The following is a 19,683-nucleotide window of genomic DNA, read 5'->3' on the forward strand; positions in this document are numbered from 1 at the left end:
AGACATGAATTGTGAATAGTTCATCAGTGATCTGTTGTAAACATTATATTTGGCCTATTCTTACTCTTGTTTGGTAAAGTTGAGAGTAGTTCAGAGTTCAGCTTCGCAGGAGTTTTCTGAAATGTCAACCTTCAAAAGCACATTGCCTTTCAGTAAAACCTTGTGCCATGTACATTGTATTGTACTGAGTGCCAGTCGCTAGAGTCAAAGTGCTGCGTTCGAGTAGTTTCAACTGACCTACATTCGCACATGACATATTGTCTCTACCCTAACCTATTCTGGTGACTGTAATTCAATAGCCTCTAGCTATGGTTGTCCATGTTGCTCCAACGACATCAGATAAGTATCCCTGGCTATGGAGTGTGGCTTTAAAGCGTCCTCTGTCTGGTTCACGCCAGACGCCATTAGAATGGCACTGAACAGATTGCAGCCACACAAAGGAAGCTTTCCTTTAATGTTATCAGAAAGTGATGTATGTTGCTACAGTAATGAAGCTGTATCCTTCTCCTGCCATGACGGTGGCCGTATGGTTTTTATAACCAGCCTTTAATACAACTAAGAGCCATTAGAAATATTTTGTTATTACATTTCCAAGCAGAGAAAACCTTCTTCATCTTCAGTGAGATGGATGGCTTTTGAGATTCATCAAGATAAACGGTGCCATGTTTTCTGTGCCGTCAGGATGTTTGTTCCTTGTGTGCTGGTGCATATCATCTTGAAAAATCAATGACTTTTTTGGCTGAGAAAACACAGAGATGATCAACTTGACTTTACAAAAAAAAAAATGGTAACAATGTCTATTTGTTATGGTCGATGGAGTCATTTCTCACGAGGAAATTGTTGTTTGGATGTTGTTAGTGCAGCCGGCCGTTACTGATCATTGGTATTAGTCCTCTGTTTTTAACAATCCCTTTTATTGCAGTGGTGGGGTGGACAGGACAGGCTATTCCCTGCCTACAGGGATATTCATTCAACTCTCCCCATGCCATGTCTGATCCCTGCGTACCTCTTATATTTCATCTCTTCAATCATTTGGGTTCTCATCTTTCACATTCAGAAAATAGTTATTGCTTTCTATCCCTCTGAAATCCAGCTTTTATTTTTTATTTTACCTTTATTTTACTAGGTAAGTCAGTTAAGAACAAATTCTTGTTAACAATGACGGAACTCAATGTAACTCTTACATCCAATCCTCTTACATCCAAACCTCTTACATCCGATCCTCTTACATCCGATCCTCTTACATCCGATCCTCTTACATCCGATCCTCTTTACATCCAATCTTCTTACATCCAAACCTCTTACATCCAATCCTCTTACATCCGATCCTCTTACATCCGATCCTCTTACATCCAAACCTCTTACATCCAATCCTCTTTACATCCAAACCTCTTACATCCGATCCTCTTACATCCAATCCTCTTTACATCCAATCTTCTTACATCCAAACCTCTTACATCCAATCCTCTTTACATCCAAACCTCTTACATCCGATCCTCTTACATCCAATCCTCTTTACATCCAATCCTCTTTACATCCAAACCTCTTACATCCGATCCTCTTACATCCAATCCTCTTTACATCCAATCCTCTTACATCCAAACCTCTTACATCCGATCCTCTTACATCCAAACCTCTTACATCCAATCCTCTTTACATCCAAACCTCTTACATCCGATCCTCTTACATCCAATCCTCTTTACATCCAATCTTCTTACATCCAAACCTCTTACATCCAATCCTCTTTACATCCAAACCTCTTACATCCGATCCTCTTACATCCAATCCTCTTTACATCCAATCTTCTTACATCCAAACCTCTTACATCCAATCCTCTTTACATCCAAACCTCTTACATCCAATCTTCTTACATCCAAACCTCTTACATCCAAACCTCTTACATCCAATCCTCTTTACATCCAATCCTCTTTACATCCAATCTTCTTACATCCAAACCTCTTACATCCAATCCTCTTTACATCCAAACCTCTTACATCCGATCCTCTTACATCCAATCCTCTTTACATCCAATCTTCTTACATCCAAACCTCTTACATCCAATCCTCTTTACATCCAAACCTCTTACATCCAATCCTCTTTACATCCAAACCTCTTACATCCAATCTTCTTACATCCAAACCTCTTACATCCAAACCTCTTACATCCAAACCTCTTACATCCAATCCTTGGTTGGCTTCAGTGATTTTTTTTCTTCTTCCAAGTCGTTGTTTTCATGAAGAACATACTTTAAGGCCCCTGACAGATATAATAGAGTACGTCCCCAATAGCACCCTATTCCCTATATAGTGGACTATGGGCCCTAGTCAAAAAATAGTGCACTATGTAGGGAATAGTATGCTATTTGGGACGCGGACATGAGGATGTAATTGAAAGCGTCTGGTGCAGCGTGTTAGCCTACGGCCTTAGTGCTTCTGTCTTCACGTACAGAGAGATTCCGACCTGGACACACAGTTATAGGTGAGTCCCAGTATATCACGACTAAAACGTAACAGCCATTTTACACTGATCTATTGACTGTGAGACGCTTTGTCCCGTGGGAGAGAAAAACTCTAGGAACATCTCTGAAACACTGGTGCACTTTGGGTCGTAAATACCTCAGAAAAGACAAAACACTGGTACTGAGGGACGGTCAAACCAAGCAGGGACGAAGAGAACAGATATTATAGGAATCTAAATGATTTCTATTTCACCCCAGAGACAAGGGAGTTCCTCCTCTCTCTGATATAATATAGGACGAGCCTCATCGACTAATACAAAGTCTGGGTCCAAAATGGAAACCTATAGTATTCCCTATTTAGTGCACTACTTTTGACCACAGTCCAATGAGCCCTATGTGGCCTTGGTCCAAGGTAGTGCACTACATAGGGATTAGGTTGCTATTTTGGACACCCACCAATGTATCTATCAAGTCTTCCTCCTTTGTTTTAAGTGCTTCCAAGCCATGTTCCCATAACAGTACCTAATGCCTAATACTGTACATGCTTTTCCAGTCGGAACCACCATAACATGACACCGCGGACAGTGAAGGGACTCAAGGGAGGCTAAACAGCATGTGAGGTCAACGGCATGGCCTATAAAATGGGGTGTAAGCTCCGTGGCTGAGTAGGCATGAGGAACAATGAGTGGTTAGAGGGAGCGGGGCGGGACAGATGTGGTGTGGTGAGGCTGAGTAGGTAGACAGATTTACGTGCCTTTCTTTAATGAGGTAACATCCTTTTCACTCATAAAGACTTTTTTAAAGAACCGTTTTCTCCCACGTGCGAGGATGCAGTTCTCCACCGAGGCGAAGGGGAGAGGAAAACGTTAAGAGCTATTGTCTAATTTGCTACGTCAACATAAACAAAACCGAAAGTAGTCAGTCCAGGGAGTTTTTGGCTATTTATGGAAAGTCGGATTACTCTGATAGCAGTGTCAAGAGACGGTTCATGACCTCTACATATCTCTTATCAAGCCAAATGAGTCTACTAAAAAAAGCCAAAGCGTGATTAGAGCTCACAGGAGTGTGTCGTATAAAATCTGAAGGCCCTAGATTGTTTCTGCCGAAGCAGTGGGCGGCCCTTTATGAGCTGCTAACATGAATGAAACAAGGTTTTAAAACAGAGTAGGTAACAGAGGATTTGTGTGGCTGCACTCTGGGGCCTCCTGAACACTGGCCTAGATTGTTGCCCGGTTCTGAATGGTTGAGTCAGCACCCTTTAACTCCTCCACTTTTAGGTTACGTCCCAAATGACACCCTATTTCCTATATAGTGCACTACTTTAGACCAGAGCCCTATGTCACCCTATTCCCTATATAGTGCACTACTTTAGACCAGAGCCCTATGTCACCCTATTCCCTATATAGTGCACTACTTTAGACCAGAACCCTATGGCACCCTATTCCCTACATAGTGCACTACTTTTGACCAGAGCCCTATGGCACCCTATGGCACCCTATTCCCTACATAGTGCACTACTTTTGACCAGAGCTCTACGGAAATAGGGTGCCATTTGGGATGAAGTTCTCCACCTTTACTCAAACTATGTTTGAACGGTGTTGAAGGACCCTCGGGTTGAAGAGAAAAAACACCCATATCATTCATGAATGGGTGTTGCATTCTGGGCTTTCATAAAGAATGAGGGAGAAAAGGGTCACAGAGTACCGAGAACGACAAGAGTCTAAATAGAACTACTGTGAAAGTGATGTAATCCGGTGCTCCGGGTCAAGCAGAGATGTTATTATCTCGATTTGGGGTTCATTAATCCGGTGCGGAGCGGCCCGATGACAGGGTTTCCTCCTTGTCCCAGCTGCCTGGACCTGCCAGCTGATTTAGGAAGGCTCCCTGCCTTGGTATGTAAACCATTTGCAGCAGGAATGTATAAGCAAGCCATAAAAATAGGATTTTGGGCTGAAACACACAAGACAGATCGCATCATAAAACAACGTGCCTCATCTCCAGCAGCCAACGGTGCTTCTCACCAGCAGAGGGGAGCCCGCAGGTTCAGAGTTCGTCCAATGACAGACCATAGATTTGAGGGGGAGCGTGTTTAAACCCGAGAATGGATTGTTGGCCCAGAACATTTAAATCCTACTCACAAACAAACTATATATATAATACATGACTCTCAAGAGGGGGACTTAAAGACCCAGTTCAGCCATTTTTATCTCGACATCAAATCATTTTGGGGTAAAAATTAAGTTCCTTAATGTGATTGTTTTTAATTAAAATGGTAAAAATTAACAAAAATAGCTACTTAGCAAAAAGCCATTTCTCAGGCAAAAGTTTTGCTAGGACTGTCTGGGAATGGTCTGAGTTGGGAGGGAGAAACTGAAAATGAACTGTTATTGGCAGAGAGGTTTGGAGCTCTGTTTCTTATTGGTCTATTAACTAATTTACCGGCTGGTGATGTCACCAGGCAGGCCAAAACTCCATCACACCAAAAACAGTCTGAAATTTCTGGCGGTCTTTTGAAACAGCTCTTACACAAAAAAGGGAATTATCACCATTTTCACAATTTCATAGTATCCTTCCAACCTCATAGTGTGGGAATATATATATACATGTATAAATATAAAACACAGGAAATTCACATTGTCGACTGCACTGGGACTTTAAGAAGAACACATCAGGGCACCCTGTGCTACATTCTGCCAGTCAAAATCATGGCTTCATGGCTGATGTGTTAATTCTTTTTGTTTTTAACAAACAAATAAGGCACAAAATCCTTCGTAACGGCATGAACAGAAATAGACCTACTTGACGGGCTCATATGCCATGAGATGAGTTCACAGGAGATCTATGGACACTGCTCTCTCTCTTCCACCCTGACTTACTGTCCATGCATTACAACTGGATAATTACATTTTTTTTTTCTCTCCAGATATTCTGAATAAAAGTGAAATAAGTCCTTATAATTTGTATAATTTGTATTATAATGTGTATTGTTTTAATTTGTCAGGAAACACGTTCAACAGTTATTGTACCAGATTTAATGACGTAGTTCATATTAAACTGCAGTCCCTTTGTGTTGAATGTTGAATAAACGAAGACGAATGAGAATAAAGATCAATGAAAAGACAGGATAACGCTTCTCTCCCTCAGATAGGATGGCCTTTAAAACATCGACTCAACATCTGATCTAGGATCAGGTCCGACGGTACATCTCCTCCACAAAGGAGGACACCCTTTACACAGGAACTAAACGACACAAACCTTTAACAACAAAAGGTTGTTTTTAAACAACAACTTTTTTTTTCCTTTTACCTTTCCAGTGTAAATCGAGTAACATTGAGCTCCCTTTGTTCATTAAAAAACAAAAAAAAAATCATTCATTTTGGTGGCAGCCAAGCAGCACAAATAGTCTTCATGCAAATGAGTGAAATGTATACAGAGAATTACAACATGTCATACTGCATAAGACAATAGTTGAGCAGAGAGTTCGCAGAAACCTGCACTCATGCAAGGTAGAAAGCTTTAACAAAAAAATTGCCCAATGAGGTCTACACTACACAGAGATGATTTCCTACCTTCCTAAATATCCAAGTGTACTAAATATCCAAGTGAATTGGATTAAAGTATATACGTTTTAGGGAGGATAAATCAACAATGTTATCACTGCTGAAAACTGGCATGGACAGAGATTGGAAAGTAATGCTTCCTATTACATATCTACATGGGACATAAATATATAATCACATGCTCTGTATTTCTAACGTTGCATTATAGTGTACACGCTGTCTAATGCATGGCAGAGGTCATATGTCAGAGACAGAGGAGCTGCCATAAAAACCCCCCAGAGGAAAAGGTACAGAAAAGAGAACTGGGAGAGGGGAGGAGGAGAGGGGAGGAGGGGAGGAGGAGGGGTGGTGGTGTCTGCTTTTTCTCAGGAGCAAGGCTGCAGAGCGAGGCCGACGTGGAAAAGCCAGGGAATGGGAAAGCGGTGCGAGCAGAACCTCCAACCCTAAGCATGGCTCCAAACCCACCCCAGGCCCACAACTCAGGACAGGGACAGCACACAGCCCTGGTCCCAGGGGCAGTTAGGGTCCAGATGAAACCCAGGGCCAGAGTTAGGCTGTGACGGCCCATCCTGGGTTCAGACAAGCAAGGTGGTTCACCGGGCACCATTGGAGCTCAGCTGAGATATTCTCTTCCCAGAGAATTCCCTCCATAACAAGGTTCAAACAATATGGACACATTTTATGATCCATCCTTCCAATATTTCTATTAAAAAACATCTACATGTACAATATTGTCATTGATGGATAAATAACAATATTACATTTGATACAGGGAGCGTTATTTCTCTCAATGGAAACACACTAAAATAGTGTGTATTTTTGAATGGACAATTCCATTTCATAGAGAATTGGTCCCTATTGTAGAAATCAAAACAGGGGAGCACCACGACAGCAGTATCCTCTTTCCTTTTGAGAAGTGAGCCCACTTCCTCTCAGACGAGACCTCAAATTGCAACGGCCCAGACAGAATTTTTTTTTTGGGGGGGGGGGTTTGCGTGAGGTACGGCGTTCAAAACACTCACGTCTCTCTCTCTCTCTCTCTTCGCGTGACTTTATCCTGTGGTCATAATGCTATTTTGTAGTTTTGCCACACACACGTTCCACTCCGTGATTATTATCCATGGGAAAGTCCAGACTGCAGATAGCAGCTACCTCATCCAGGCAAGGCGTTCGGGGCTCATAATCAGGCTGTGTCGCAAATGGAACCAGGTTCCTTATGTAGTACACTGCTTCTGACCTGGGCCCATAGGACTCTGATTTAAAGTAGTGCACTATATAGGGAATAGGGACTCTGATTAAAAGTAGTGCACTATATAGGGAATAGGGGCCCTGGTCAAAAGTAGTGCACTAAATAGGGAATAGGGCCCTGGTCTAAAGTAGTGCACTATATAGGGAATAGGGCTCTGATCTAAAGTAGTGCACTATATAGGGAATAGGGCTCTGGTATAAAGTAGTGCACTTATATAGGGAATAGGGCTCTGGTCTAAAGTAGTGCACTATATATAGGGAATAGGGCTCTGATCTAAAGTAGTACACTAAATAGGGAATAGGGGCCCTGGTCAAAAGTAGTGCACTAAATAGGGAATAGGGGCTCTGGTTAAAAGTAGTGCTCTATATAGGGAATAGGGCTCTGGTCTAAAGTAGTGCACTATATAGGGAATAGGGCCCTGGTCTAAAGTAGTGCACTATATAGGGAATAGGGCTCTGGTCTAAAGTAGTGCACTTATATAGGGAATAGGGCTCTGGTCTAAAGTAGTGCACTATATATAGGGAATAGGGCTCTGATCTAAAGTAGTGCACTAAATAGGGAATATGGGCTCTGGTTAAAAGTAGTGCTCTATATAGGGAATAGGGCCCTGGTTAAAAGTAGTGCTCTATATAGGGAATAGGGCTCTGATCTAAAGTAGTGCACTATATATAGGGAATAGGGGCTCTGGTTAAAAGTAGTGCACTATATAGGGAATAGGTCGCTCATTTGGGACGTAACCTGAATATCATAACATTAGCACAGAGCCGACCATGGTTATGATAAGCGATCCAATCAGGAACAGCATTGCTATGATAAGGATCCAATCAAGCGTTGGTCTGAGAGCTTGTCACTGCATTCCGGCGGCAGTTCTGACATTATCATGCAGCCTGATGCAGATAGACTTCCTGTGTCTGTTTTAGGGTCTATTCAGATATATCTAGATGCTTCAGGGAGGTGAACAGGGCAGGACACTGCATGGCGTGGGCATATTATTACATCAGACCCCCTTTCCTGGCAACCCAAATGATTCGGACCAGCAAATTGACATCCCTTGTAATGCTAGCCTGGTCCCAGATCAGTTGTCTCCTTCTATAGCCTGGTCCCAGATCTGTTGTCTCCTCCTATAGCCTGGTCCCAGATCTGTTGTCTCCTTCTATAGCCTGGTCCCAGATCTGTTGTCTCCTTCTATAACCTGGACCCAGATCTGTTGTCTCCTTCTATAGCCTGGACCCAGATCAGTTGTCTCCTTCTATAGCCTGGACCCAGATCTGTTGTCTCCTTCTATAGCCTGGTCCCAGATCTGTTGTCTCCGTCTATAGCCTGGTCCCAGATCTGTTGTCTCCTCCTATAGCCTGGACCCAGATCTGTTGTCTCCTTCTATAGCCTGGTCCCAGATCTGTTGTCTCCTTCTATAGCCTGGTCCCAGATCTGTTGTCTCCTTCTATAGCCTGGTCCCAGATCTGTTGTCTCCTTCTATAGCCTGGTCCCAGATCTGTTGTCTCCTTCTATAGCCTGGTCCCAGATCTGTTGTCTCCTTCTATAGCCTGGTCCCAGATCTGTTGTCTCCTTCTATAGCCTGGTCCCAGATCTGTTGTCTCCTTCTATAGCCTGGTCCCAGATCTGTTGTCTCCTTCTATAGCCTGTTCCCAGATCTGTTGTCTCCTTCTATAGCCTGGTCCCAGATCTGTTGTCTCCTTCTATAGCCTGTTCCCAGATCTGTTGTCTCCTTCTATAGCCTGTTCCCAGATCTGTTGTCTCCTATAGCCTGGTCCCAGATCTGTTGTCTCCTTCTATAGCCTGTTCCCAGATCTGTTGTCTCCTTCTATAGCCTGTTCCCAGATCTGTTGTCTCCTCCTATAGCCTGGTCCCAGATCTGTTGTCTCCTTCTATAGCCTGGTCCCAGATCTGTTGTCTCCTTCTATAGCCTGGACCCAGATCAGTTGTCTCCTTCTATAGCCTGGTCCCAGATCTGTTGTCTCCTTCTATAGCCTGGTCCCAGATCTGTTGTCTCCGTCTATAGCCTGGTCCCAGATCTGTTGTCTCCTTCTATAGCCTGGTCCCAGATCAGTTGTCTCCTTCTATAGCCTGGACCCAGATCAGTTGTCTCCTTCTATAGCCTGGACCCAGATCTGTTGTCTCCTTCTATAGCCTGGACCCAGATCAGTTGTCTCCTTCTATAGCCTGGACCCAGATCTGTTGTCTCCTTCTATAGCCTGGTCCCAGATCTGTTGTCTCCGTCTATAGCCTGGTCCCAGATCTGTTGTCTCCTCCTATAGCCTGGACCCAGATCTGTTGTCTCCTTCTATAGCCTGGTCCCAGATCTGTTGTCTCCTTCTATAGCCTGGTCCCAGATCAGTTGTCTCCTTCTATAGCCTGGACCCAGATCAGTTGTCTCCTTCTATAGCCTGGACCCAGATCTGTTGTCTCCTTCTATAGCCTGGTCCCAGATCTGTTGTCTCCTTCTATAGCCTGGTCCCAGATCTGTTGTCTCCTTCTATAGCCTGGTCCCAGATCTGTTGTCTCCTTCTATAGCCTGTTCCCAGATCTGTTGTCTCCTTCTATAGCCTGGTCCCAGATCTGTTGTCTCCTTCTATAGCATGGTCCCAGATCTGTTGTCTCCTTCTATAGCCTGGTCCCAGATCTGTTGTCTCCTTCTATAGCCTGGTCCCAGATCTGTTGTCTCCTTCTATAGCCTGGTCCCAGATCTGTTGTCTCCTTCTATAGCCTGGTCCCAGATCTGTTGTCTCCACCTATAGCCTGGTCCCAGATCTGTTGTCTCCTTCTATAGCCTGGTCCCAGATCAGTTGTCTCCTTCTATAGCCTGGTCCCAGATCTGTTGTCTCCTTCTATAGCCTGGTCCCAGATCTGTTGTCTCCTCCTATAGCCTGGACCCAGATCTGTTGTCTCCTTCTATAGCCTGGTCCCAGATCTGTTGTCTCCTCCTATAGCCTGGACCCAGATCTGTTGTCTCCTTCTATAGCCTGGTCCCAGATCTGTTGTCTCCTTCTATAGCCTGTTCCCAGATCTGTTGTCTCCTTCTATAGCCTGGTCCCAGATCTGTTGTCTCCTTCTATAGCCTGGTCCCAGATCTGTTGTCTCCTCCTATAGCCTGTTCCCAGATCTGTTGTCTCCTTCTATAGCCTGGTCCCAGATCTGTTGTCTCCTTCTATAGCCTGTTCCCAGATCTGTTTGTGCTTTTGCCTACTCCTTGTCACTCATTGGCTCACATCATCATCATGTTCGGCGTGACAATTCCATAAGGAGTTGTCAAGAGAGGGTGGCATGCCAGAGAGCAGAACGAGGCTATTGTAATGCAAGACACTTATGATAGTGTTAAGGGGAATTTTCCCCTCCATGGCCTTAAGAGTTATATGCTACACCATATTTGTATCCTCTTACAGTTCACTGAAAACCCTTTTTTTTTGCCTCAAGCAAACAGGTTTTCCAGATGCTTACAGTAACAGGTTCACTATGCTCTTTCAGATTTTACCACATGGCTCTCAGTCCTCCCCTCTGTCTCTTGGTTTCTCTCTCAGTCTGTGTGATGTGTAACTTCGTTATAAACCTCAACCAACCTCTTACAATGCTCCCTCCAGGTAAGCTAACGACAATCTGACATCTGTAGCTCATTCATTGGTTTTAATGAGCGGGAGAGACTTGAAGCATGAATGAACAGAGTGGCTCCCTGTTTCTACCATTAAAGGCAATTAGTTCTACTAACACAATGACAACAGCAGCATTATAGCATACACATAGTATTATAGAATGGGTAGATAAAAACGGATTATTTTTTTACTAAGACACGTTATTTCTAGTATCAACAAAGCCTTTTTTTTAAAAACAAACTTCCCAGGGTCACATCTATAAGATGATGTTTTTGTGTGTCAATGCTGTTCTCCCAAAATACTAAAATAATAATGCAGCAGTTTATTTTATTTTTAATTTTAATTTTTAATTTTTTATACATAGAACAGCTGTGTACTTTTAAAAATGACTGCTGTGAAATCGTTAGTGCCAGTCCGGTTGGTGGTCTCAGGAGCCGGGACTGTAAAACGCGCGGGGAGGGGGGGGGGGGGTGGTCTCGTGTCTGCCCAGAGATGGGGCTGAGGTGGTATTCTGTCGGGCTGGGTAGGCTTCTGTCCAGACCACTGGTCTCTCTCTCCCTGGCTGTACACACAGCATAAATCAGCTCGGAGGGCACTAGGGTCTCCCAGGCTCATCACTGCTGTAAACAATCACAAGAATCTGCCCCAAATGTACCTCGCCGAGCCACCCTCACCACATTCCAGCCGGGGTGTCTTATCTTTATTAGTGGAGGATGGGGGAAAAACACAACAGCGACCGACAGTCATGAGGGTGATGCATGAGAGAGATGCTGCTTGAGATTGAATGGGACAGGGAGACAGCCAGGGAGCCACATGAAGCCAAAGAGCATATTTCCCCCCCTAACAAGCAGCCATGGAGAGAGACTGTCTGTTTGTGTGCATAACGTTTAATCAATTTGCATTTAGACGTTTCGTGTGAGAGATGGATATAAGAGAATACGGTAAACACAGCCCTGAAAGTAAAGAGAAGAAGCGAGGGAACATACTGTGTAGAATAGTTTCCTAGAGTTAGTTATTATGCCATGCTGAGCACATTAGCTTTGAATCATTCTGGGGATATTTGTTTAAAATCTGAAGTCCAGAGTAAGCATTTTGAAGAGGGGGGAAACGGCACCATTGAAAAATCTACATGATGACACAAATAATTCTGAGGAGAATTCATAACACGGTCAAGATGGCTCCTATGACCTATTTTGGATGTTTCCACAGGCACAGCTAGAAACGACAGAGAAAGAGAGAGAGAAGGAGAGAGAGAGAGAGAGAGAGAGAGAGAGAGAGAGAGAGAGAGAGAGAGAGAGAGAGAGAGAGAGAGAGAGAGAAGGAGAGAGAGAGAGAGAGAGAGAGAGAAGGAGAGAGAGAGAAAAATAGAGAGAGAGAGAGAGAGAGGGAAAGAGAGAGAGAGAGAGGGGGGGGGGGAGAAAGGACAGAGAGAACGAGAGACAGAGAGCGAGAGAGCAAAAGTGAGAGAAAGAGAGGGAGATGGGAGTGGAGGGGTAAAGGCATAAGGTTAAGAGGTCACTGTTGGTGCCAGGGCCCAGGGTCTTTCAGTGCTCCTGTTGGTGCTACAAGATGCCCAAGCCTATCCAAGCCTATGAGGAAGCTGATTGCCTTTTTCATGTTAAAAGGTGTTGGTTACAGCGAGCTACAGAAAAATATGACCAGTATTGTATTTCATATCTGCGTAGTGGACTCTTAATCAACAGTGTCAGGTTTTCTTTTCAAGAGGCTGGGTCCGCATTGGTTGTTTCATACGAACAGGAGAACTATACCATACAAACGGAGGGTATATTACATGGAATGATTGTAAGGCATTCATTCTTCTTGAGATATGCGGAGATTGAACCTTCCCACTGGGCACAGATATCAAATCAACTTCTATTCCACATTGGTTCAACATAATTTCATTGTAATGACTTGGAAACAACGTTGATTCAACCAGTGTGTGCCCAGTAATTTAATGCCAGAAAGAAAATGGATATAAATGATAACCTTTTGCAAATCACATACTATTATTATTATTTTTTAAACTAGGCAAGTCAGTTAAGAACAAATTCTTATTTACAATGATGGCCTACTCCAGCCAAACCCAGACGACGCTGGGCCAATTGTGCGCCGCCATATGGGACTCCCAAGCACAGGCCAGATGTGATGCAGCCTGGATTCGAACCAGGTACTATAGTGACGCCTCTTGCACTGAGTGCCTTAGACCGTCTACGCCACTCGGGAGCCCGACGGGTAGAACATGACATGGGTTTAATTTGTCTATATACCATCAGAAATGATAAACAGTAGACACGTAATAGAAATCAAAGAACAGCAGGAAAAAAATACATATTCCCCCAAAAAATATATTCAAGAAGCTAAAGAAAAGGCAGAGACAACGATTTAAAATGCTGGCAAGATGCAACCCGTTGAATCTAATATAGTCTAATATTAATAGAACAATGTAGACTACATCCAATAATATTTAAAATGTCAAGCACGACAATTCTGGTGTACTCGAAAACAAGTGTTGCCCCCCCCCCAAAAAAAAAAGAAAATGACACGGACATAATGATTATTGTTGCAATTTAACAACCTGCGCAACAGTCATTTGATATGATCCCACATCTTACTGACGCTGAAAAGGCAGCTAGCCGATCATGACTGCATGGCCATTCATAATGGACATATTGTTGTGATTGATTATTTCTCGTGACCGTCGGCATTAACATAGGTGACGTTAAAATATGTAACCAACTGCCCTAATATAAACAGTGGCCTTCCAAGGAGTGCTTTTATGGAATATGTGTGATAAACAGGAACGTGACACCTCTGATTTATTACTATATTTAGATAAGACATGAAGTAAATGGTTTCTAAATAGCGTCAAGGTCATACAATGTAATGGGATAATGTTTTAGGCCGATAGAGATTAGATGGTATGTTAGTATGGGGCTGCAGGCAGCAATGTGGAATTCTACTTGACTGAGCTATGGAGAATGAATATTCCTGAGCCAGAAGAGAGATAACCAGCGCGCGTTCTTTTCAACCGCCTCCCTCTCGACTGGCTCTCGTGTTATAGCATCACAGAAGCACGTGATGTTAAAGATCTGTTATTTAGGCCTGTGTATTTGTCCACACGTGTTACACAAAACATTTTAAAAATAATAATATTCACACACACACACACACAGAACCATCATTCATTTCAACCCCAAGACCATAAACATGAATTCAAATTGTGCGTCCATTGCGTTTGAATTTTAAACATTTAGCCAATGAGAAAATGAATACTTTTATTACATTTTAAAATATATATATTAACATGAATGTTTTTGTAGCATACCATACTTACACTATATGACGTTACTGCATATTCTTACTTGATATACATTTAATTACATGAACAGTGAATTAAAAATCTAATATCAGAAGCCTCTACAATTAATGGAATATAGGCTAATAAATACTGTATATTTTCCATGTTGATCACATTAACTGTATAGACATTTTAATAATAGCCTCTAATGAATGTATGCTATTGTGTAAACAAGTAGACTTATTTGACGAAATAGGCAGCTTCGAAAAGTTTATATTTTATTCCCATACAGGACACATATTCCAAATGATCCACGCTGTTGAATGTAGCTTGCTAGATTTACCAAACGATATTAACCATTTCATTATTCAGAGGACACACAAATATTAGGCTACACTTTTTGTTCTACCCCCTCTATTCGGGTAAGCTCATCAAGTGAGGTCGTGATTTAAATTATCTTTATAAATTCAGTTTATATGGTTTTATTTGATTAGGCATTTATAAAACTATAACAAAGGTTGATTCTACGGTTGTTGGTATGGTTATTAAAAGCAACAGTTGTTAAAAGTATGGACGATTTCAATGCAAGGGGGTGAAATCAGAGAAAACAATAATTGACCGCATTTTAAAGGTTAATTGATAAAACGTTTGTTTCCACATGTTCTTATAGGGTTGCCACTGCTCAGTCACACATCTCACAAATGAGAAAACACAGTTTGCGCACTAACCGAGTAGACCATATTATACATTTAGCAAAATAACAATGTTAAAATACACCTTTGCATTGTTATTCTTCTTCAATATGTAGGCGTATTACCTACACGTTCATTTTTCCTTCCTATGTCTAGCCTACGTTATATTTAATTAACCATTTCCCTTTCTCAAAGTATTTCACATCGAATTGTATTACATATATAGCCTATATCACATAGCCTATGTGCTCACAAATAAATAAGCTGCAACATGCATACAAGGAACTTGTTTTATTCTTCCACAAATGCATGCAATATAGTACCAATGGAATCTATGCTAAACAAAAACACAATATTGTACTAACCGAAGCAATATAGACAAATTATAAATTCTGAGTATGGGGGAAAACCCGTGCGTAACGGCTGCAGAGAGCTCAATATGGGATCCGCAGGAGCCTTTTCAACTATAACTAATCGAACTAAACATGAAAACTATACTCTTCTTCGGGTTGAAAGGGGAACAGGCCGTGCAAATTATGTATTGGTTTGCATACGTTCTCATACCGGTTTTGGTTGTGGCACCATGGCGCATGTTATTGTTAAACTTTGCTGAATGCTCTGCTCTCCCACACTCTCCACCCCAACCTGTGGCCATCTCACCTCATTGGCTGACTGGTCGTTCTGTTGTTTTCGAAACCATATAAACCTGAGGCCTCGCGCCTTCAGCAGGGTCAAATTTCTTGGGTAAATGAGAGCAATCCCACGAAAAAGGAGTGCTCTACAGATTGTCAAAATCTGCCTGGATTATACTACTTCACTTTACACGTACTTGTTCTAGCCTATCAGAATGACAACGACGGGTTTTCAACAAATTTGACACTTTTTTTTTTTTTAGGAGAAACGTTTATAAACGTTTGTTGCTTGTCTTATGTGTTTGTATTTGTTATAGTGAAGGTCTTCCTATGTCGATTTGGAGCATCATTCGCTAATGTCACTTTCCCCTGATCACTAGAGCATTGGTCAGTGACGAGTGTTACCAACCTCAAGACTCCAAAAGACCTGCTGGGACCTGAGGAGATTTTGTTTTTGATCTATTTTCCAAAATGAACCTTATTGGGAGCTACCAGCATCATCATCTGATGCACGAGACCTTTCCATTCGTGCAGAGGTGTCATCAAGATAACCCGTACTTCCAAAGCTGGGTGGTGAACCACAGCGAAGTCCCTCCTGATTTCCAGATCCAGTCTCCGTACTCCACGGAGTTTGGGGCTCAGGGTCCGGCTCACGAAAGCCAGCTGGACGCTCCCTCAGCGCGCACTGGGAAGAGGAGAGCCTCCGGGCCGAAGAAGGAGCGGAGGAGGACGGAGAGCATCAACACTGCGTTCGCCGAACTGAGAGAATGTATACCAAACGTACCGGCAGACACGAAACTGTCCAAAATTAAAACATTACGACTAGCAACAAGTTATATTGCCTACCTAATGGACGTGCTGGCTAAAGACACTGGAGAGACCGAGGGATTCAATGCCGAAATCAAGAAATATGATAACAGAGATTTGAAACGGAAACGGGAAACGGTAGGCTATGTGTTATAAACGGTATATTATTCTAACTTTGTAGGCCTAAAAAGTATTTGTTGGAATTTACGTTATACCATCAACCTACATTATTTTCATCGTTATTGAGTGTATTTAATGCGTAAGTAAGGGAATATGCACCGTCGTGATTGTGGTTTTAACTGTTGAAACAAAGTTGAGGCCATAATATTGTAATTCATGTATAGGTCTATTCAATTAATGTTAAAATCATTTACTTAACCACATTTGTTGACAATTTAAAGCGAAAATATTTCACAGTTTAGAACAATGAAACTTATTTTAGAATCGCATATCAGAGTTACATTATTTTTTTTCTAGTCAATTGAACAAGCCTTTAGAAGGCCTTTAAAGATTCACAGTAGAGCATTGTGATCCTGCTAGCCTGGTTGTTACATGGTACATGTCGGCTAATAGGTGTTTATTTCATTCAGACCATGTCCATCATATACATTTAGTTAAAAGTCAGTCAGCAATACAACTGCCTAATGCTATGCTATATCAATATTCTGATCCCCTTTTGTATTTTCTTTCACAGAACGAGGACCTGCAAGAGTCATTAGGAAACGAGAAAAAGTTCAAAGGGCGGACAGGTTGGCCTCAGCAAGTCTGGGCTTTGGAATTGAACCAGTGACTGTTCTGACGTCGCTGAGCAGAGCCTAGCAGCAGGAAACCCACGCAGACTCCGTATTCAAGCACTTCGCTGCCAGGAATACAACCACTTATATACACATCTATAGGCCTTCTACGTGCAATGTTCAAATTCAAACACCGTAGACTTGGTGAAATGCAATATTATGCAAATGATTCAAAAAAAAAACTGCCTGGATACCTTTTCTTTGTCATTTGTATTCTTTGATAGAATATAAATGAACGTTAGGCTATATAGCTTAGAATAAATATGTTTGGTTGTGGATAGGCCACAATACTGAACGGAGAGACTGACACGGTGGTATATGTGTGGTGTTTCTTTATTCTTTAACGCGGCAATCAATGTTCAGCACTGTTTTTTTTATGCTATGCATTGTCTTGTTATAATAGTGTCGACTTGTCGTGTTGTCTTGTTAATATGTTTTGGGAATCTACCTCAAATTAATGTAACTGTCCCTTTGAAATAGAAAACAATTACATTTAGAAGTGCAGGACAAATATCTGTTAAAAAAAAAAAACGGAACGTAATTCCAAAGGACACACAGGTGGTTAATTATTAGACTGTATATTTGAATCTGACGAAATTGTTGTCTTTGTGTGAATTGGATGTACAATTATATTAAATAGATGACTTAATAAATTAATTACATAATTAATCACAAAATCGTTGTAAAACGGCAATGAAATCATTCAGTGCTTCAAAATAACGATTAGGTATAGGTCTTGATGTGCATATCCCTAGGCTACAATATATTACTTTCCTTTATTGGAGGATCCATTTTCTAAGAGTACATTTTTTGTTATGTATTGTTACCAATCACGAGACACATCCGGGTAATGGTACAGTTTGGTAAAACATTTTAGGTTACAAATGGAATGATTTAATCATAGCATGTGTGCAAAAAAATAAACAAAATAAAAAGGTTGTGGAAGATCATAAGAAGTTCATTCCCTCTCTCCCACTATCCCAGGACCCCATACAGCTGGGCCCTCGAGGATACATTTTCTCATTTTGTTTCTTCAATCTTTTGTTTTATGGTAATGTGCTAGATAACATACGGGTTTGAGGTGCAGTGGTTTAAAATATGGAAAACACATGCTTCAGGGTGCTTGGTCCGAAGTACAATAAATAATCAGTGGCATATATCTCTAGTCATAATTGATATAGGCGAGGGAAGTCATATGCCAGTCGTGATGGCAGTTATAAGCAATTTTCTTGGGTATGAGCTAAAACATTTGATTGGCTCTATACGATATTTACCATATTCAGAAATTCATTATAGATCAATATAGGTCTATAGTAATTCAGTTAAAAAGTAGACGAAAAACGAATATTTGGTTACGTTCAATTTACGGTGATTACGTTGCATTTTGTCATGGGACAGACGCACGCTGTTTCGCCCGGAACCAATAAAACCGTCTTTCGATTGACTTATCAGCCCACAAGATAAACTCGTCCCATCAATCAATCAATTTCAAAGCATAGCCTATACCAGGGTTTCCCTAAATTAGATCCCGGGGCCACGTTTTGGTTGTTGCCCTAGCAGCTGATTCGAGCATGACCGAGTTTGTGAAACCCTGGCCTATTTTAGTATAGAATAATCAAATTAAGAGATAAGATTAGGCTATTATTTCAATGATTTCAAAAACATATATGCTTGAACAAAGATGTGCTTATAGATCCATCAGCAACTAGTGCTTAATATTAGGCCAGCATACTATTGGTTTGGACGTCCATATTTGCCTATACAGTGTTTTCAGAAAGTATTCAGACTTATTCCACGTGTTGTTGTGTTACAGCCTGAATTCTAAATTTAAATAAAACATTCTCATCCATCTACACACAATATCCCATCATGGTAAAGTGAAAGTAGTAGCACCTTGGGCAGCGATTACAGCAGAGTCTTTCTGTGTAAATTTCTAAGATATTTCCACACCTGGATTGTACAACATTTGCCCATTATTCTTTCCTAAATTCTTCAAGCTCTGTCTGTCAAATTGGTTGTTGATCATTGCTAGACAACCATTTTCAGGTCTTGTCATAGATTTAACTCGGCCACAATGTCTCCTTGGTAAGCAACTCCAGTGTAGATTTGTCCTTGTGTTTTAGGTTATTGTCCTGCTGAAAGGTGAATTCATCTCCCAGTGTCTGTTAGAAAGCAGACTGAACCAGGTTTCCCTTTAGAATTTTGCCTGTGCTTAGCTCCATTAGGTTAATATTTTTTATCCTGAAAAACTCCCCAGTCATTAACGATTACAAGTATACACATAACATGATGCAGCCACCACTGCTGCAGCCACCAAACTATGCTTGAAAATATGGAGAGTGGTACTCAGTAATGTGTTGTATTGGATTTGCCCCAAACATACCACTTTAACTTCAGGACAAAAACTTAATAGCTTTGCCACATTTTTTGCAGTATTACTTTAGTGCCTTGTTGCAAACAGGATGAACGTTTTGGAATATTTTTATTCTGTACAGGATTCCTTTTCACTCTATCAAAGAGGTTAATATTGTGGAGTAACTGCAATGTCGTTGATCCATCCTCAGGGATATTCAGTGTCTGATTTA

General features: G+C 41.7%; 1 protein-coding gene across 1 annotated transcript; it reads left to right on the top strand.

Moving 5' to 3' along the window:
* Window positions 1–15,551: 15,551 nt before the first annotated feature.
* Window positions 15,552–18,048, top strand: LOC139417933 (heart- and neural crest derivatives-expressed protein 1-like). Its single transcript, XM_071166926.1, has 2 exons — window positions 15,552–16,442; window positions 16,999–18,048. Exons 1-2 carry the CDS (start codon window positions 15,969–15,971, stop codon window positions 17,092–17,094), a joined length of 570 nt encoding a protein of 189 aa, XP_071023027.1. The 5' UTR covers window positions 15,552–15,968; the 3' UTR covers window positions 17,095–18,048.
* Window positions 18,049–19,683: the final 1,635 nt, after the last annotated feature.

This window comes from Oncorhynchus clarkii, chromosome 10, assembly GCF_045791955.1.
Source record: "Oncorhynchus clarkii lewisi isolate Uvic-CL-2024 chromosome 10, UVic_Ocla_1.0, whole genome shotgun sequence".
NCBI lineage: Eukaryota > Metazoa > Chordata > Actinopteri > Salmoniformes > Salmonidae > Oncorhynchus > Oncorhynchus clarkii.

Coding starts and splice junctions, on each gene's coding strand:
- LOC139417933 (XM_071166926.1), top strand. CDS start 15,969: ATGAACCTTATTGGGAGCTACCAGCATCATCATCTGATGCACGAGACC. Junction 16,443..16,998: donor TGAAACGGAAACGGGAAACG/GTAGGCTATGTG, acceptor TTTCTTTCACAG/AACGAGGACCTGCAAGAGTC.